The sequence below is a fragment of the Xiphophorus hellerii genome, chromosome 12, assembly GCF_003331165.1.
Source record: "Xiphophorus hellerii strain 12219 chromosome 12, Xiphophorus_hellerii-4.1, whole genome shotgun sequence".
NCBI classification, from domain to species: Eukaryota; Metazoa; Chordata; class Actinopteri; order Cyprinodontiformes; family Poeciliidae; genus Xiphophorus; species Xiphophorus hellerii.
Genome location: NC_045683.1, coordinates 16,633,260 through 16,653,187, shown reverse-complemented (window position 1 = coordinate 16,653,187; position 19,928 = coordinate 16,633,260). Strand labels below are relative to the sequence as shown.

General features: G+C 39.5%; 1 protein-coding gene across 4 annotated transcripts in view; it reads left to right on the top strand.

Annotated features, from left to right (window-relative positions):
* The window catches only part of osbp2b (oxysterol binding protein 2b), a 73,862-nt gene that overhangs the window by 10,874 nt on the left and 43,060 nt on the right, over positions 1–19,928 (top strand). For 2 of the 4 annotated variants that reach the window (XM_032579260.1, XM_032579261.1), the window contains exon 2: positions 4,401–4,525. In XM_032579260.1, the coding sequence (XP_032435151.1) occupies positions 4,401–4,525 (125 nt within the window). Of the gene's footprint in view, positions 1–4,400; positions 4,526–12,806; positions 13,361–19,928 lie in introns of those variants that run through there. The other 2 variants (XM_032579265.1, XM_032579262.1) reach the window with 1 other exon arrangement.

Genomic DNA, 19,928 nt, shown 5'->3' with positions numbered 1-19,928 from the left:
CATGCTGGCATGATAAAGACATTTTTGTGTGTGATTAAATTTCTCCGTTTTGAATTCAAGTTCTGGTGGAAAGGAGCAAAACTACAGAGAGCAGCATCAATCAAAATCAAATCAATTTGTGTTTTAGTGCCACACATGTTGGTCTTATCAGCTTATCATTTATAGTATGTCAGACTGCATTTTGATATTTTGATATATGCTATTGAAAGCCAATATTATACAACAAAAGAAGGTTGAATAATCTGAGCTGAATTAAAGTGTATCATCCAGAAACCACTAAACACATTTAATCTGAGCAGCTTTCAAAATCAAGGCAGTGTTTCAGCAGAGACTGTGATTATGAATGGATTATAATCTCTCTCCTCTCGCCGTTCTCTTTCAAAGACCTACACTTTTATATATTGCTTCCAGATTTATTGCCACACCTGTTAAAAATGTGTCTCATTGCGGCATTAGAAACAAATCCCAATGTAAATGTAAAAGGATTCCTCCAACTCTGTGTTAGAGAACTGCAGCAAAAAGCGGCATCACCAAGTCATCAGGTTCCTCTTACACGTTAGAAACAACAAACGTGTAGTTTGCCGAATTAGAGATGGAGAAACTTAGAGGAAACTTTCAGTGATGAGCGCTCAAACAAAGTGAATGCTGCTTATGAGAAAAAAGCGTTTCATGCCCACTGTTAGATACAGTGGATGATTTGTGAAGCTGCAGGTCAGACAATGGGAACCTTGCTTACTCATTGAAAATGCCTGGAGATTTTAAATCATCTGTATGCCTCCTCTACAAAACTCATCATCTAAATTGGTCAGTATTTTGTCTTTTAACTGGAAAATGATGACATCCAAAACATTTCTTCCTTGCCCATCTCGGCCCCTGGACTTAAATCCTGTAGAAAACGTTTACAACAAGCTGAAGAGTTTTTATATGCGGGGAGAGATTTCACAATGAGGAAAGGTCAAAGTCCCCCCTCTGAATGATCCAACATAGTGAATTGTTACAGGAGAAGACTAAGTTGCTGCCATACTGGAAAACAAAGGTTGCACAAGATCTTAACAGTAGTGGTGCCAACAATTTTAACAATTGAGATTTGAAAAAAATAAAAATAAAATCTTGGGAGTATTTATTCCCCTGAAAAAATTTATTCTACTTAAAAATTGGATTTTGATGCATTTTCAGATGGTTTTACTGCAATAAAAAAATCATTGCAGTAAGGTGTTTTAAACAAATAATTTGCTTTATTGTTTAAAAGTAGTTATTTATGAAATCCTATTTGCCAGTGTTGTTGGAAACCATTATTAAAATGTTTGTCAATGAAAAATCCAAAAGTCCAAACCAGGACAAGGTCCTCTCTCTCTGTCACAGGCAATTCTTTTCCCAGAAGCCATCCCAAAAAGTTGCCTTTCTGTTTATTTTGTCGAAAGGATTAGAAATACATGCAAAGTATTGCCGCAAAGCAAGTAGAAGTAACTTTTTCTTACCAATCAGTTACCTTTCAAAACACGTAGAAAGTTTTTATACACCAAGAATAAGTTGATCAAAGCTTCCCTGCTGTGTCTCTTCACATCAAACTGTTCTGAGTAAAAATAGTACCACTTGCTAAGACTTTGTTGTTTAAAACAACTTTGTTGTGATGACATGCTGAGTCAGTTTTGCTTCACTGTCTCTCACAGATCGGCTATTAGGAGGAAAACCTAGATCCAGATCTGCCAAAGATGTGAGACAGACCAACATTCCCAACACTTCCAGTGCTTCCAATTTTTTCTGAATTAATTCTTCAGTTTAATTTAAGAGCAATGTGCAGTATTAAGAAGATATAATTTTTCGAGAGCATAAAAATGCAGACCAGTAATAAAATCATAATAAAATCATCAGTCTTTGAAGGAACACATTTTTCCATTAGCAATACATTTACTGCATGGAAAAGCTCAGAAGCAACGTTCTCCTGTGTTTCTGAACAATTTTGTTGAGCTGCAATGTAAATAACAAGATTGAACCTTACATAGAATATAATCGTGAGTAAAATATTATGAAATTGGTGTTGAAAACAGAAAACTAAAGCACTTACTCAGTGATGAAATCCATTCGCCCATTTTCTGTGCTTGCTTCATGCTTGCAGCAGGTTCACAGGACAGCTGGTGCCTGTTTCCAGCGGTCACTGGGGGGGAGATGGGGTGCACTCTGCACGAGCTGGCTGTAAATCCCAGGGCAACACAGAGACACTCCAGGGCAAACAACCACGCATTCAGAACGTCATTTCTAAATGCATTTTTAGAGGCCAGTTAACCTAACATGCATGTCATTGGTCGGTGGAAGGAAACTGGGCAGACCTGTGCTTTCAGAGGGAACAGGCACAGAAAGGCTGAGATTTGGACCCCCCAATCAGATTACTGCCAACAGTGCTGCTAACCACGGCACCACCATGCTGACTGATGAAATCCTAAAGCTCCTTTCCAGTAATTGTATTAGAGTAGCTGAAATGATTGTTTCCTGTACGGTTCCCACTGTATCCACAGCATGGTAAGCTAAATTAAACATAGATGAGTTTCATCTGAGCCCACGGCAGTCTCAGAAAGCCAAGCCGCTATTAAAGCAGAGCTGGCGGTGACTCTCTGTCTTGTTCATCCCTTGATCATTCTGCCTTTTTCATCTTTTCAGCATTCTCTCAGGCTTCTCCTTGTTTTTATTTATTTATTTTTTCAGCATTTGTTTTTTCCCTCCAGAAGATCCCTTTCCCCTCTCCTTCAAGTTTCTGGCTCCCTCTTTTATCAGATCAAATATTTATGAATTCATTGCCTGCCGGTTGAGGCTGTTGGCGTGGTTTAACACAACACTTATGAGAGTTTGAGGAAACGCACCATGAACAGAAGTGAGGAGGATCACAATGTTTTTATTGTAATGTGCTTTTAATTATCAAACAAGACATTGTTCTTTACAAAGCTGAATGTGCCATGGGCAACAGATTCTGATATGGCAGTGAAAACAGTAAAACTGTTGCTTTTTCTTCCTTTGACTGACTCAGAGTGATTAGTTCTGTCTAACATCGGTCATCGTCCTTGAATGTGTGTAGCTAGGAGACCGAGCGGCGTTTTCTTCTCGGTGATCACCAAATGACTTTACATGAAGTAGGCAAAGCTCAGGGAGTCATGTCAGCTTCAGGAATTCATTCACTGCTCACCTTCCCTGCAGCAGAGGCATGCAAAATGTGATAAAGAGCCAAAGAGCCTTTAGAATATAACAGGAACACGCAGCACATGCTCTTCAGTTAGCTGCCCACTGTAATCACTCTGGTGTGTAAGTATGTAAGTATCTGAGAGGGGCTGCAACAACAATAATGCACGGCTTTTACAATGCAAACAGAGAAACTTTCTGAGCCATTTCAACATTTTTCAGACTAATCCCAAAGAATGCTCAGATCTTCAAACCACATGAATCAGCAATCTACCGGAAGTTACTTAAAGTAGTTTGAAGTAGGAGGGAAATTAATGTCTGGTTGAAAACTAACAACGCACATTGTCAGAAACACTCCATATCCGTGGTGAGGCATAGTGGTGGCAGCAACATGCAGTGGGGATGCGTTACAGTGCAGAGGCTGTTTGTTTGTTGTGTAAATCCCACTTGCTCAATAAAGTTTATTGTGAGGAAAGGACAAGGAACCATTACGTAAGTAGACTTCAAAATAAGAGCATAAATATAAACGTCCAAGTTAAAATGACTTAAGTCACTAACCAAAACGTCAACATAGATATTGAACGTCAGTAGACACAACCAAGTCAATTAGCGCTTCAGAATTTATCCAGAAAATTAATTTAGGGGAAGCTAGGTGTGCTAGAGGCTTTCAAAGCTAGCAAAAACGCTAGAAGTAAAATTAGCTCTGTTATTAGCGCATTAGCGAATTACTAGAAGTGAGCCTACCACTGGCTAAAACTGTGAGGATTTGGTTTTCTGTGTGTTAACTTAGTTCCTTGTTGATTGTCCACAGTTGTCCCTTGTTTCCCCTGATTATCTTCCCTGTGTATTTAATCCCACCTGTATCTGTGTATCCCTGTCGGGTCCTAGTCCTTTGCTTGTTGTGTCATTAGTCGTGTACCTTCCCAGTGCTAGCAGTGTGTTTGAGTTCTTAGCCTCATCATTCACCTGTGCTACCTGGATTTCTGTTCACCTTCCTGCTTATCATTAAAATGACCATTTCTCACAATAACCTGGGTCCACCACCTCTATCCTCACCACCACCAATACAACCAATTCATGACAAAGACAAATCTAAAACAAAGAAACAGCATCAACTGGCTGACAAAATATGTGTGTAATTTTTTATTGTAATATATAAAACTTTAACACTTAAGCTGTTTTTTTCTTAAGTCAATTTTGGGCATATTTTTGTGTTTTTCTCTGTCATTCAGGAATGGCTGGATCTGCGCTGCAGAGGCGTCCGCAACGCCAACGCTTACATCCTGGTGTACGACATCTGTTGTGTGGAGAGCTTTGAATACGTGAAAATGATCAGACAGCAGATAGTGGAGAACAGGTACACTCACACGTTTCTCCTCATCATGATCTACAACCTTTTCACTTCATTGCTCATGTCTTAAATAAAGCTGCCTCATCTCTCAATTAAGCACCAGCAACAAAGCTTTTTAGTGTAACAGTTGCAACAGATATACGTTTACTCTTTCTGTGGTGGTATCTTTTAATTTAGCGCCATCCTCCTTGAAATCTGAGCGACTTTGTTTTGACATTTGATGCAGCGCTTCTTCACGTGCGTTGTCTAAGGCAGCACCAGCAGTTTGAAGATTATGTGGGGGATATCTCTGCTTTTATTTGACAAGAAGGGAACAACGGGTGAAAACAAGGGTGATAAAATACAGATCCAAAGTCTCCTGAACGGCTTTGTGTCAACATACATGAGGCTAAAGGGCTGAACATCAAGGATCAGAAGAAAACCTGCTTTGTTATTCACAACACTGGCACACTTGAATATATTTCCATATAGAGAGGGACTTCATTTGTTTGCTGTGTAGTACATGACCAAGCTGCCACCACAAAGTCCATCCTCCCCTCCATGTTTATGGTCACAGACAGAAACCCATTATAAGCAACTTGCAGGGTGTATGCAAGAGGAATCCCAAGCAGGAGAGGCGTGTTTTCACAGGACGAAGATCCCATGTCAGAATGAAAGAGACTCACCAAGCGCCAGGCGGGGACCAACCCAGTGTAGAGTTCATGAATAATGGAGGTATCGAGGGTTTCTCTCTCTGTAGCTCCAAAAGAACAAAATGTTGGGTTGAAATGATCTGGCTCTACAAAAATCTGCTAAAAACCAGAGTAACACAGAATTTCCTCTTTTATTTCTGCAGCCCTCTAGCATGAAGCCTTCCTTTAGTTCACTGAAGCTTCTGATGGCGCCAGGTCCCTTCCCACATGGTTTTCATAAGAAGACATGAATCCAAACACTTTCATGTAGATTGTTTCTCTCCCTCTGAGAAATCAATGATTTGTGAGATGATTTTTAGTTTACGTGAGATTACTGAGCACTGCCTCAGGGCTTGAAAAATGAACTGTGCATCTGTCTCTTTTTATGTAATTGTAACAACTTCATCAAGCTATTGGTCTGTGAAAGCAGGTGTGGAAATATGCACTAACATGCGAATCATTGTCAGAGATTTTCACCCAATTCGGGACAAAAAGATCTTTATTCGTTAATAGAAGAAAAGATCAATTAATAATTCATCAGTTTTTGCAAGATTTTACCTCTGCATAATCTTTGCAGTCATTTTAGCAGAAGATTTATTATCTGATTTAAAAGCTTGCAGAGGATTTCACTTCACTAATGCTCCAAATCCATTTGTTAACTTGAATGAAATGTACAGCTCCAGCTTAAGCAATGCAAAAGAATTTTATTGCATTGAAATACAATTTGTTCTAAGTAATCTCTATTTTTATTATTTGACTGACACAACGGATCCCTAAGCCAGCAATAAGATTCTAGTAATAATGTTTTGACCTGAGAGCCTACAGCAGAGCTTTTGGGTTGTGCTGCAGGACTCAGATTTATAAAATCCAGCTTTGGTTTGACATTTACATACAGTAATCTTCAGCATGAATTACCTTGTTAGTCTTGTTTGTTTTTTGTGCGAAACATTGATCCAAATCTGAAGATTGGGAAAAATATTACAAGTATTTGCCTTTTGTGCTGCTGGATTGTAGCCAGGTTACAAGAGCTTAAAAATGTAAACAGATTGAACAGGGCCAGGAGTAAAATAAACAGGCATTTTACTGAAAAGTGAAATAGAAAAACATTGAAAAGTGAAAGAAAGACAATTTAGATCAAATAATTGAACGTTTTCACGTCTGGGAGTTACAGCAAGACAAAGTTCCCAAAAGAAAACCACAATATTTTAGATTATGCTTAAACACCAGGTCTGTGCTTGAAGACAAAAGTGCTCAAATTAATCGCCAGTTTATGCAAGGACTTTGCACATGGCATTGAAATCTGTCTGCAACGTGATAAAATATATTAAAACCTCTAAATGTTGTTCTTAAAGTTCATAGAAGCTCTAAAACAATTATCTTAAATCAGTGGTTCCCAAAGTGTGAGGTGCGTCCCCTAGGGTGGGTGCGGTGCCATTGCAGGGGGGACGGGAAGCAGTATGGATGAATGAAAAAAATTTTTACACGAAAGTGTTTCACTTTAAAGATGGTTTATAGTGTGTTTTGTTGCAACCTGAAGTTTGAAATAAGCTTCAGTGGAGTTTGAAAACAAAATATGCGTATAGGTTTATGTCTGGTTGATCGATGTGTGTGCCCAGTTGATTTTGTTTTCTTTTTTGGGGGGGATTTTATTGTAATCCGTAGGGGGGCCCAGAAAATCTTTGGGAACCACCCCCATGCTGAATATGAGTCAATTCAAACGTCTGACTGCAACTGTATCTTAAGGCCCAAATGTATGCCTTTGCTTGCCATATGTTTTCATATCCAGTAATACCGTAAGGGGCCTACTGCAGAGGGAGGCCCCTTGAGCCAGTGTGTTCTCTAATTTTCCACCCCCACACACCTCAGAAGATGGGCACACGCACACTCACTACACAGTGACAACAGGTTTGACAAACACCGAGCTGATAGCTGTGCCTTTTGAAACCAACCCCTCCTTTTTTTCCCACTTCACATTCTCCTTCAGGGAAGGCAGCAGCAGCGAGGTGCCAATCCTAGTGGTGGGTAACAAGCGGGATCTGCAGAGGCAGCGCTTCATGCCCCGCAGGGCCGTGTCAGTCCTGGTGAAGAAGACGTGGAAGTGTGGCTACGTGGAGTGCTCTGCCAAGTTTAACTGGCATGTGGTCCTGCTCTTCAAGGAGCTGCTGGGCATCGCCGTGGCACGGGGCATGCGCCAGAACCATACTTCCACCCGTCTGCAGGGGGCGCTACAGAGGAATCGGTGCACAGTCATGTGACCCCTAGAGCTTCCTCCACCCCTTCTCATGTCTGTGGTGTAGCAGACCCTGGAGAAAAGGACTCTTTATCGTAATGGCTGGAAAAATACCCCGTGGCCTCCTGCTTAACTGAGCTGATTTTTCATGAGGTTTATTTGACTCTGCGCTGTAACAGACTCTGAAATTCCACACATGCTCATCTAACCACTTCCTAGTCTAATCCTGTGTAGAAAGGAGGAAGCCGATAGAAGCAACAGCAACTTGAGATCCAACAGAGTTATGTTTCCACACATCAGCCTGAAGGCTAAACATTTCAGGCCGGGTCTCCGAATGTAACACGACTCATACATCAGGTCTGTAACTGGGCCGGACAGCATGAAAGCTGTGTTTGTAAGACTCAAAACCAGAGAGGCAGCAATATTATTGAGTCTTCCTTTTGGATTTGTCATATTCAGGATGGTGAAAAGGCACAACTACAGATATGACGCATTAGGATTTACTTTGAGATACAAGGCCAATAATCCACAATAGAAGAAGACAAAGATAAAGAAAAAACAAAGGTGCACGTTACTGAAAATGATCAATAAGATTATTTGTTTCGGTGATTTAATTCAAGAAGGAAAACTCATCTATCACAAAGATTCATTACACAAAGACTGATATATTTCAAGCGTCTATTTTCTTCAAATTGGAGGATTATGGATCCCTGTTAATGGAAACACACAATTTAGTTTTTAAGAAAGTTTGAATATTACCGGTACACAAGACTGATTGAAAAGATTTTTAATGCAGATATGTCAGTCTAACGAAAAATATGCCCTATATTATATAGTACAGGCATTCAGTGCTTAGTTGGGGTTCTTTTTGCATAAATTACAGTATAAATGTCACACGGCATCAAGGTCACCAGCATGTGGTTCTGCTAAGGTGTTGAGAAAGTCCATGTTGCTTTAATAGTAACCTTTAGCTTGTCTGCATTGTTGGTTCTTGTGTCTCTTACCTTTTTGTCAACAATACTCAGAAGTTTTTCTTTGGGGTTTAGGTCGGTCACATTTTAATTATTTAAGCAGGTATTTGTACTTTCAGCAGTGATACCAATGGCAAATCCTGCGGAAAAATGGAATTATCTCCATAAAGCATGTCAGAATAGGACATTATGACTTTGACTTTGGGTTTAAGTAAACACAGTGGACCAACCCCAGCAGATGACATGGCACCCCATAATGATAACTGCCTCTGGGAACTTCACACTGAATTTCAAGCATCTTGGATTCTTTGCCTCTCAACTCTTCCTCCAGAATCTGGAACCTAAATTTTCGAATGAATTTCAAAATCTACCTTCATCTAAACAGAGGACTTTGGATCAGTGAGCAACAGTCTAGTCCTCTTTCTACTCGGACTAGGCAGGATGCTTCTGTCAGGAGTGGGCTTATATGTTTTTCTTCTTTTGGACACGTGATACAAAAGTCTTAGTTCACATACTGAATATTTGCATATATGACTGGAGATTCTTGAAGTATTAACTTCAACTGCAGTCTACATCTTGTGACTCTTTCCTGAACTCTTGAATGGGCTTCACTTTACAACCTTCTCAAGACTCTGTGGAGAATTTATCTGTTCTCCACGCTAAGTTCTTGATGTACGAGGTTGAAGAAGAGTCAGTGAGTTGAATTCATGAATTCCATTTATTAATACCAAAATATAGCTGGTCCATTTTTCATGCTACCTTTAGGAGTTAGCAGGACAAAATGGCAACAAGTAACAGTTGGTAACTTCCTTTGTTAGCCTCCGTCTAAGCTACACCCTAAAGAGGGCGTTCCCTAGTGTGTCATATCCTCTTCCCTTAACTTTGAAGGCATTTCCTAACATGTCATTTCCTTTAGCCTTAGCTTTACAGCTAGTTAAAAGAGACAAAAGAAAAACACAGAATTACTTATTCTCAACAGCTGAAAGATATTTCTTTTTCTTGTGCACCGTTCTCAGACACGCTTTTTCTTTACACTCAACTTTCCATTAAATGCTTGGGTGCAGCGTTCTACGGACAGCCAACCTTTACGGCTTACTTTCCAGTTACTGTTTGTTGAACAACAATCATGACCACACCAAAACATTTCTGTATTAGAAAATACATTTTTATTGCTGTTTAGTTTAACTCATTTTTTGAGAAACAAAAGTTTAGATTTCTATTTGATGTAAACTATAATCATCCAAATTGACCAAACTAAATGCTTGAAATATATCATACGGAATGTAGTGAATCTATGTAATGTACAAATTCCACTGCTTTAATTGAATTGCTGCAGTAAATTAAATCTTCTAGAAAGGTTTTCTTAAAATGTACATAGATGTGATTAGATGGTATTTTATTTTAGGTCTGATGAATTAGCCTGCAATAGACATTCTTTCCCTGACTCTGCTACAGATTAGGGTAAAGGTTGTTCGTCCCCACCAAGGGTGTTTTAAGGTTGTCTTGCAGCTGAAAATACTGCAGTCCCTTATTATGACAAACTGTGCGGCTTTACACTACTGTCTGCCCTCACTCAGACTCTGTTTCTGCAGAGTATGTTGAAACTAGGGACATAGGGACATGCAGGAGCATAAAATAAGAACCTGTGCTAGTATTGTGTATGTGTGTGTGCTTAATGTACTTTAATTGTGGGCCCTGACAGATTTGTGGGGACCAAAATTCTGGACCTCAGTGGACGTTGGCATCTCCATGATGGTAGGTGTTAAAGTGTATGCAGGTATCTATGTGTGAAGGAGAGGGCAAGCCAAGGCAAAGGGAGGCGGTTTGATAACTGACTTTCAGGCAGGTAAAGGACAAACACAGCAAGATAGGGAAACAGATGTTGATGCTTTGGATTTGAATGGAGCAATAAACCCCTGCAGCGATGCCCTCAACCGACTACACACCAATATATCATATTGAAAATGCCTCTTGCAGTCGCTGTAATCCATGTGCAATGCACTCTTGCATTCTATAAAAGTGCATAAACACAGCTCAGTGGCTTCTACATGTACCATCCAGGATGCAAATGGATCATTACTAAAGCTTTAACATCACTATTGGAATAGCGTCAAAAAGGCGATGTTGTGAGCAACTCTTATTTTTTTTGACTAGATCAAGGTAGGTACTTTGAGAACACATCCGACCAATTTGTATATAAGAAAAGCTCCAGAGGGATCATCTTGCATGCTATTGTTGGTAAAATCCAACAGGTCAGGGTTTAATTGCACTGATGTGAAAATGTGATCTTGTGTTTAATTATTTTTTTTGTACTACATGGTTTCTTGGCTCCACAGTGAGCAGCTGAGTGTATGAATGTTATCATTTTTCAAAGGCATGTGAGAGCACAAGCTCATGATTTCCTCCAAATGTAGTGCTAATCCTTCAGTGGGGCCAGATGGTTGCATTTTTTGTAGTAGTACAAAAAAACGAGAGAAATATGTAGCAGAGTAATGAGAAAGCAACTGTGTGTAGCATGAGTTCCCATCAGTTTGTGTGTGTGTGTTTCAGAATTAAAAGGGCTACTGTTTGTTTCAGTTTTTTCAATCTGAAACCTTGTCTTTATTTTTAAGGTGTTGGTACTCTGAGTATTTTGTTTTTCTTTTTTGACATATGATGAATAAATAAATGCATTTGAGAATGGCAATCTTGTTTGGATTACTTCTCAATCATTTGCAACGATCATGACAAATTAAGCATAATTATGACAACAATGCCATCTTGTGGTAAAGCAATGCTATCTGGAGCCAGAGAGAAGGGAGACAACAAATATCTGATGAAAACTTGCCTTTCATATCTGTCTTTATTAGTCAGGCAGACTAGATGATAATTTTGTTACTTGATTTGGACTAAGTTTTTCATTAAAGTCTTTGCAACATATTAATTAATGATTTTTTCTAACTTAATTCTGCTTTAGACCTCTTCATGGGGCTGTAGTGGATTAAAATTAAGTAATAACATGTGATTGTATACATAAAGCTTGACAAAAATGTCTTCTATGCATATTATTTTGTATATATAAATTTAATTGAGAAAAAGTCAAGTTTAGATTTTTTAACTACTTATCTTTTCCTTCTTCATTGAGATCAAGTGGTGACACAGTCACCTCCATTTGGGTTCAGATGTTTTCAGCTGTAATGTGACTTCAGCTGTACATTTAGTTGAAATTAGAACATATTTATTTCTACAGCTGGTTAAATAAAACCACACAAAAATGTACTGATGCTTATCAGAAAGCAGATCATTTGCAGAACAGAGAACCCTTAGGCTTGTTATTGAAGAAAATGTGTGACTGGTTCTCATTTTTTAGCATGACTTATGCAGTATTTATGTGCTTTCTATGCTGCATTATTAAGGTCTGGTCCAAATAAGTTCCTTCACTATTTATAAATCAGACAAAAAATGTTTTTTTAATGAGTGCAAACCAGGCTTTTTGGATTTATAATAAGACAAAAGGGAAGCCAAGGCAGTTTATTTGTGTAGCACATTTTCAACAACGGAATAATTCAAAGTGCTGTTTAAAAGGAGAATAAAACAAACAAGCAAAAGCAGTTAATGTTGATGTTATGCTCACTTGTTAGTGAAAGATTTTCCTCCATCTTCCAGTGTATGGTTGATTCTGAACATCTTGAATGTCTTCATCAAACGGAAACGTCATGGTCAGATAGCTGGGTGTTCTGACAGGACAAAGACTACTGAGCCTTTGTCCTGTTATAGGAGCCAGGATTCTGGCTCCTATAACCAGCCAGAATCCTGTTATCTCTGCAGAAATCACGTAGTTAGGGTACAACTTGCTAAGAGTGTAAACAAGTTCCTGTGCATATTTTATTTTTTAAAAATTAAAATATAATTTTTTTCTTTTAATAAAAAAAAAATAAAATAACTTCAACTTGTGCTCATTGTATTTTTTTGAGAAGCTGAAGTGTATATTTCCATCTAGCAAAAAGAATGGTTCAAAGGCATAAATTATAATTACGATTTGTATGTCCAGGATGAGTGTACGTAAACTTCTGACATTAACAGTATGTTAATGAGAGAGAATAAATGTGTACCATCACCTTTGCATTGTATTCCAATGACAAATGGCAGAAGACCAAATGCTGATAACTGATATAATTAATAATTAACTTTTAATGACAGTGAAACCTTCATTAGGCTATATTTAGTACAGACACAAACTGTACTTTTCCCTGTATGGCGTCCTGAAATGTCTTCAGAAATACATCTGCGTGGTCACCTGACCGACCTGAGGTTAGGAATCAGAATCCCCACGCATGTCAAATGTTTAAGAATGTTTAGATGCACCGTCACGTGGTGCAGCTCTGAATCATAGACTGGACCTCACGGAGCTGTCGCTCCCATTCAGGCACCGGGGCTCGGGCAGCGAACAGCAGCGGCCGCTCCCGCTCAGAAACGCTGCCTCCAACAGCTTGGACCAGTCGCCATGGCGATAACTGCTCTTTTGGTTATAGCTGCAACCGGTTACAGGGAGAGCTTGTAGGGAATTTCCTCTCCGTTAAGCTCTGTGTCCTGAATCCGCAGCTGTCTGCATCAGCAAAGTGTCTTGGCATCACTTCTCGTCCTTCCTCCGGAGTCATGTGAAAGGGGTCCAGGGTGGTTGCTCTCGCCGTAGACCGAACCCTCCTCCCCGTCTGCGAGGACGTCCTCTCCCCGACAGCCGCAGTGGCGTAGTGTCCCTGTCTCCGCTGCCCCCTCCCCGGTTCGGTCCGGTTTATCAACCTGCGCCTCCTCGGCGTACGGCGGAGCCGAGGATGAGCGAGCAAGGGAAGGGCTCGGCATCCACCTCCACCGCGGCCCCAGCTCCGGGGTCGGACACCTACAAAGGCTGGCTCTTTAAATGGACTAACTATCTGAAAGGGTACCAACGGCGATGGTTCGTCCTTAGCAATGGCCTACTTTCCTACTACAGGTAATATATTTATTTTTGTGTGTTGGGAGTGCTGGATGTGAACGCACACAGAGTGTCATATTTCTGTCGGCGCATCATGACAGCTGGCTCCCTCCGCTGGCTAGCGGCGGGCTAAAGCTAGCTGTCAAACGGGCGGTCTGTTTACTTCCAGCTGACGGAGGGCGTAGTGTTTTCACTTTGACTGAATGTATGTAGGCTGTGGATGACCTGAAGCACAGACAGGGAGAGACATGTATATCTACAGCAGCATGTTTCCTAAGATAATATTAATGTCAGAAAAAATAAGGTTACCATAGATACAGACGTTAGCAAACCAAGCTAACCCATTAGCCCCCTGTCCTGAGCTGTCAACAGCACTGAAAATAACTTTTTAAATCCATTTGTTTAGATAACACACTACACTACTACACGGCCCCTCTCAGTTATTATCGTTGCATCATATTAAATTTAAGTTTAATATTCTTTTTGTTTTGATTTTACTAAGATTAATTTGGGACAGATTTTTATTTATTTATTTTTATTTTAGTGTCACTCCATTTGTCTAAAATTTAAAGGGAAATTCAAATTTGTTTGAATTCCCTGTACCGTAATTCACACAATTTAGGAAGTAGATGTGTTGCTTGTTAAATAAACCTGGAGCAGAAATAAAACTGAAACAAGACTGATATGATTTCAGCCTAGACAGAGATGGATATCAATATGCAACTCAAAAGGCAAAAATTACATTATAAAGATAATTTAAAACAAATCCAAGATAATATTTTTTAAAGCTCAGCTTTACAAAATGTTTTTGTATTTATCCTTCATTCAGTCAAGAAGTCCATCAAGATTCACAGCTTTTAAAAGTCAGACCTGGCTAAGAAGGCACACTTACAAGTTAGAAGTTAGTAGTTTCACATAAGCATCAAAATATAACAAAAAAAGATATAGAGATGCTTCCCCTTCCCACCTGTTGCTGGACACCTCTAGTCAGCCTGCTGAGAAAAGCTACTCTGGTCCTGTTTGAAATATGAATTTCTTGCAGTTAGGCTGCATTAACTTAATTTGTCAACAACTTAGAGTTGACTGCAAAATTGTCCTTTTTGTTTCTGAATTTAGCTTACTTTAGTAGAAAGGGTCAGATTTATTTGAATTCTCCCTGCCAGATTTAATTAAACAACTGAAGTAAAAAACAAAAGTGTGCTTGTTGACAAATGAAAAGTACATAGAAAGAGATCAAACTGAAACATAACAGATATGATTCCCTTGGAACGTCCTTTTAGATGAAAACAAGACTGTCAAGAAGGCAGAAGTTAAAAAGTTTCAATGAACATTAAAATAGAAGAGTCTACTAGGCATCAGGTGGGGTCTGGTGTCAAGGTATAACAAAAAATATGTATTATAAAGTTAATACCATTTTAATAAGATGCCAGAGAAAGTGCTGGAATGACCACAGTTTGATACTTTGGAGAATAGCAAAGCAAAGTGCAACCTCCTCCTTACCTGATGTGCACACTTATTTTCAGCTGCATATTTTGCATCTCTATTAAGATGAGAATAGCTTAAACTAAAGGCAAGATATTTTGCATAGTATGCAAAGCACTACAGAATTTTGCATGCATTTATAGTTTATGTATCAAACTACAAATAGCGACATAATAATGTCATAGTTATAGTATACATTATTTTAACTTAATAATTGTTGCTTTTTTGCTTTAAATAAATGACCTTTGATCATGATAAAACAAAACCTCTTGTTTTTTTGCATAAGTGTTAATGAGTGACAGTGGTTTATTTAAGTAGTTATTTAAAATGACTTCATCCAACTCAGTTCAATTAAAAAAATTATTGATTCAAGTGCATTTGTTCAATGATATCCAGGTCAGACTTTCATAATAGCCGGAAAATTTGTAGAGCCATGTTACTTTTAAGGTTTCGTTCATTTATTGTGTCACCTCACTTAACTGAGAGTAGCTGCTTCATTGTCTCAATGTAATAAGATACATGACTTTATGTTGCTACTATCATCATTCTGCCTTCACCCCATTCTAACAGCTGCTTCCTCTTACCTAACATCACCTATACTAGAGACACACCTGTGACTCTGTGGTGGGAGAGTCATGTTTCTGCCGGCATGGATGTTAGTAGTTAAATGTTGCTTAGACATGGAAACAAAGAGATGAGAATTTATGTGACATCCAAGAGGGTCAGGTGCTTATTCAGCACAAAAGACTCCTGTTTGTCTTGTTAAAATTTACTTTAATAGGACAACTGTTAAAATCCTCAGGTTAATGCACAACCTGCATGTGAAAATAACTTTCACATTAGAGACAGAAGATTTTTTCACTCACAGCTGTCAAAGTCTTAAATGTGCTAACTTTTGACATATACTTGATACTTGATTTTTATATACATTGTACCACTCGGTTGCTTCTCACCCTGTTGTTTGTTCTTAGATTTTACAACTGAGATGCACTTTAATTACTAGCCACAGGTTTAAATCATATGAAATGTATAACCCTGAATGAGAATGAGAAACATTATCTGCAACAATTGTTGTCCTGCTTCACCCAGTTCCCTAATTAAATGATTCCTAGCAGAAGGAAGAAGCAGCTCAGTGGAGGAAACCTTAGTCTGTTAATTAAAGCTGTGACTTTTTGAAATGGAAATCCCTAAAAACTGGTAATTGTGCTGGGACCTTGGTGATAAATTAACGCAAAAGACACAAACACATCCAGAATAAGTTTTTCTTCAAAAGTCAGGTGCTGTATTTGTTTATGGTGTTTTACACTGTCATTCTGTTAAACAGGAAATACTATCTACCTATTGTTCTTGCAGCTACCTATTTAAGCCCTCTTCATCTGATTCCATTCCAAGTATTGCCTCCTGCCTTTTTCTTGTCATCAACATGTTATTTGGTGGAACAGTTGCATAGCCAAAGTCTCCTGCCTGTAGTTGCGGCGAAATGAAAGACACCTGTTGCCTCGCTCAGCATTAATAGTCCATTATGTTATATGATGACCGCCCCCACTGAAGGAAAGCTAACCTGTCAACATCTGAGCACAGACGCGCTGAGGCGTACAAGTTGTTCCCTCCGCCGATGTCTTCCTGGAACGGCCGCATTGTTTGTGTGTTTGACTCTGGGCTTTGTTTGCCTCTCTGTGAGCCTCCTGACTGACTGTCACTGGAGTAAAAAGGAGCAGAGACAAACGTGACAACATGTTAATTAATGTGCTTTCATCGTATGTCATAAATGTCATAAATGTGTTGCTTCCCACATGTACCCTTTTTTCTGCGTATGTTCTCTATTTGTCATTTTATTAGACTAAGAGAAAGGGATAATTTTGGATAAAAATAGAGATGCAACTTTTAATTTTTGAGATGTTTTATTTTGCAACAGCTTCCCTTGTTCAAAAACACAAGGATTGGTTGTGTAAAAAACCTTCAGTAGAAAGCAGCCAGGATGCTCTCAGTTTAATCTAGCAAGATTCCTGACAGAGGAGAAAAACTAACTGATGCTCAGAGTAGGAGAAAATAGTTTATGTGAAACCACCCAAACCTGAGATGTTTTACCTTCATAATTGACTTTTGGCATCGGTCAACAGTTTGAGCTTGTTACTAGTTAAGATACTTCTCAGATAACTAGAAGATAAACTAAGAAGACTAAAGTATTCACACAGGTTTTCATATTTGATAAACGTTTTCATGTTTCAACCACAGGGTTCAATGTATTTTATGCAACTGCCAAACATAAAATATTATATAACTGTGAAGTGGCAAGTTAATGACACATTTTTTAAACCTTTTAATGAATTGAAAAATTAAACATATAAACAAACTTTTTTAACACTCAAATGCCAATTATTTATAGATTCCTTTTTGCTAAAATTACAGCTGCAAGTCTTCAGGTTTTGTATGTGCCAGCTTCGCACGACTGGAAACTAAAATCTTTGCAAATACCTCGATCTCAGTCAGACGGGACAGAGAGCATCATTTAACCTCTGGCTTGCCAGTTGCCACAGACTCACTGTTGGGTTTAGGTCTGGTCTTTGAATGGACCATTCTAGCACTTAACCATACTTTAATTTACACTTTTGCATTGTAGCTCCGGCTCTATGTTTAGGGTTGTTGTCCTGCTGGAAGGACCGTCTTCCCAGGCCCCGCTGAAGTAAAGCATGTCCCAGGATGATGCTGCCACCACCATGTTCTGTACTTGTGATAGTAAAGTTTTACGCATAATTTGTATAATTTACTGTGTTTGGCATTTGTCTTATTTTAAAGAAGTCTCTAGATTTCTAATAATTTAATAGTGAGTTACACACCTTTTGAAATTCTGTCAGTGCCTTAAGAAATCACTTTATCTCCTGCAGCCTGTTTTTTTTTTTTTTTTCCAAAGCTCTGGCTTGGCTCTTTAACCTGCAGCTCCAATCAATGCTTTGAGTCTATGAATGGGTTGACACACTCAGCAGTTGAGCAAGCTAAAGTGTAATGAGTTGAACAGCGATTTTGAATCGCATTCGGTATTGACTGCTCCATTACTTTGGCTAGAAAACCGCAAGCCTGGTAATTCTTTCCTCCACATCAGCTTTGTGTCATGACTCCTTTTAGTTCAAATCACATAAAGAGCCTCGTTGTGCTGAAGAAGACATATGACAAGATCTTCTTCTTTCCTGGAACATCTTCATTTTTTTAATTTCTTAAGTGACTTTGCTCCCAGATTTACTACTCTTTGCACAATTTAGTAACCTCTTAATGTAAATCCAGCTCTGAATTAGGGAGGATTACAGGACATTAAAACTTTGGGTGCTACTGGAGCTGCAGTATCACGCCACCTGGTCTTGTCTTTCATAGCAGTCTGGTCTGTCTCTGTTTTGCTCCAGTACCTGGAGAGAAACCAGATCGTATCAGTTTAAGTGCTCATCAGGTGTTCACTGCTGCCTGGGTTCTTTTTAGAGAGTCAGGTTATGGTGTTACTGCTTGCTCATTCGGGATACGGGGAGGAGAAAGAGTGTTGAGCAAGGCGACCTCGGGCCCAGCTGAAGGTTCGATCTTGGCCTGAATCCTGTCTGTCGGACAGGCGTTTTATCTGGAGTGACTGGAGCAAGCAACATTGCTGCTGTGATCTAATCTTGTTAATGGGCTATTCATTGCTTTTAGCACCAGACGACAGGGTGTGCATGCTAAAGTGTCTCTGTTTGGGTGCCTGTCTGTGTGGTCTTAGTGTTTTTATGTGGCAGCAGCTAAGAGATGACAAAAAGACTCTCTGGCTAGTGGCCACATACTTAACTTGTCATTGGTTCAGTTTTTCTGCAGCTCATGCCAAGCTGTCCAAAATGGAGCATCACTGCTCTTTTTTCTAAGTTTCATATTTGTGTTTTACTTTCAGCATGTTATCAAGTGGTTCTTTGACATTTTCGTCCATGTCTTGTTAAATTGTAGCCTACAGCCACAATAAAACTGATCTATGGTTTCAAGCTTCAGGTACTTCGTCACATTTTCTCTTCTCGTCTGTGTTTTCATGCTCATGGCCGTGTGTCCTGTGTTGTTTACTGGTTTTTGTTCTGTCATTACATGCTCCAGATCGGTGGATTTATGTTTTATGAGGATGTGTGCACAGGGGATGGACAGGTAAAGCACATCGATGCTCTCCTGATGCAGCACATCATGCTGGAACTTCCCCCTCACCCCTGAGCTCTACTTTCTCTTTCTCCTCCCCTTCCTCATCCAACTAGTGCCTTAGCGCCCCTGTGGTCCTTATCTCTGTTTCCCAGCTTTTTTGTTGACTGTGTAGTTTCATGGCCTTTGCATGGCCTGGCCTCCCCGTAGGGCAGCAGCGATCAGCATGCGTCTCATCTTACTCATCAGCAGCACATTCTGTTTCTGACCCAGTTAACGTGCAGAACTTTACAGCTGAGCTCGGCCGGGTGAAACCACAAACTGGACTGTTGAGGATTCCTGCCCGGCCCGCTTTCTGTTCCGCTTCGCATGGCCCCAGTGCAGTGTTTGTCTGCAGAACTGATGTGCACCAAGTGCCAGCAGAGGAATGGTACACTGAAGCGCTTGTTCTCGCTTGGCATGATAACAAGACTTGACTTTAGGGAAGCCGCTGCCTGGCAGAATTTATAAATACACTCTAAACCTTTGACACGGTGAGGCAGCGGCTACCTTATTAGGGAGATTGACGTTTTTCTTGTGAGAAAGAGAACTTAAAGAGTTTGATGGCATGGCTGCATGCTTTAAAAGGCTGTTTTTGAGCGTATGAACCTGCAAACTTGTGAGCATTTGGCCTTCATGCCTTTTTGTTTCTCAACCGTCTTGCTTCCTGATCTAAAAAAATTAATTAGTGCAGCAACATCTATATTTGGTTCAATTCAGTATCAGTTCACCAAACTAATACAATGGTCATTTCAGGGCACTAACAGGTCTTATTCATACGCAGTTAACAGGAACTTCTTATTCGGTGCAGACCAATCCAGTGCATAACAATACAATCTAGTCATATTGTCCCATTAAGATGAAATTACACCGAGATCAATTTAGTCCAAATTACAATCCTGAAACAATCAGAGTCTCTTTTTCAGATGAACTG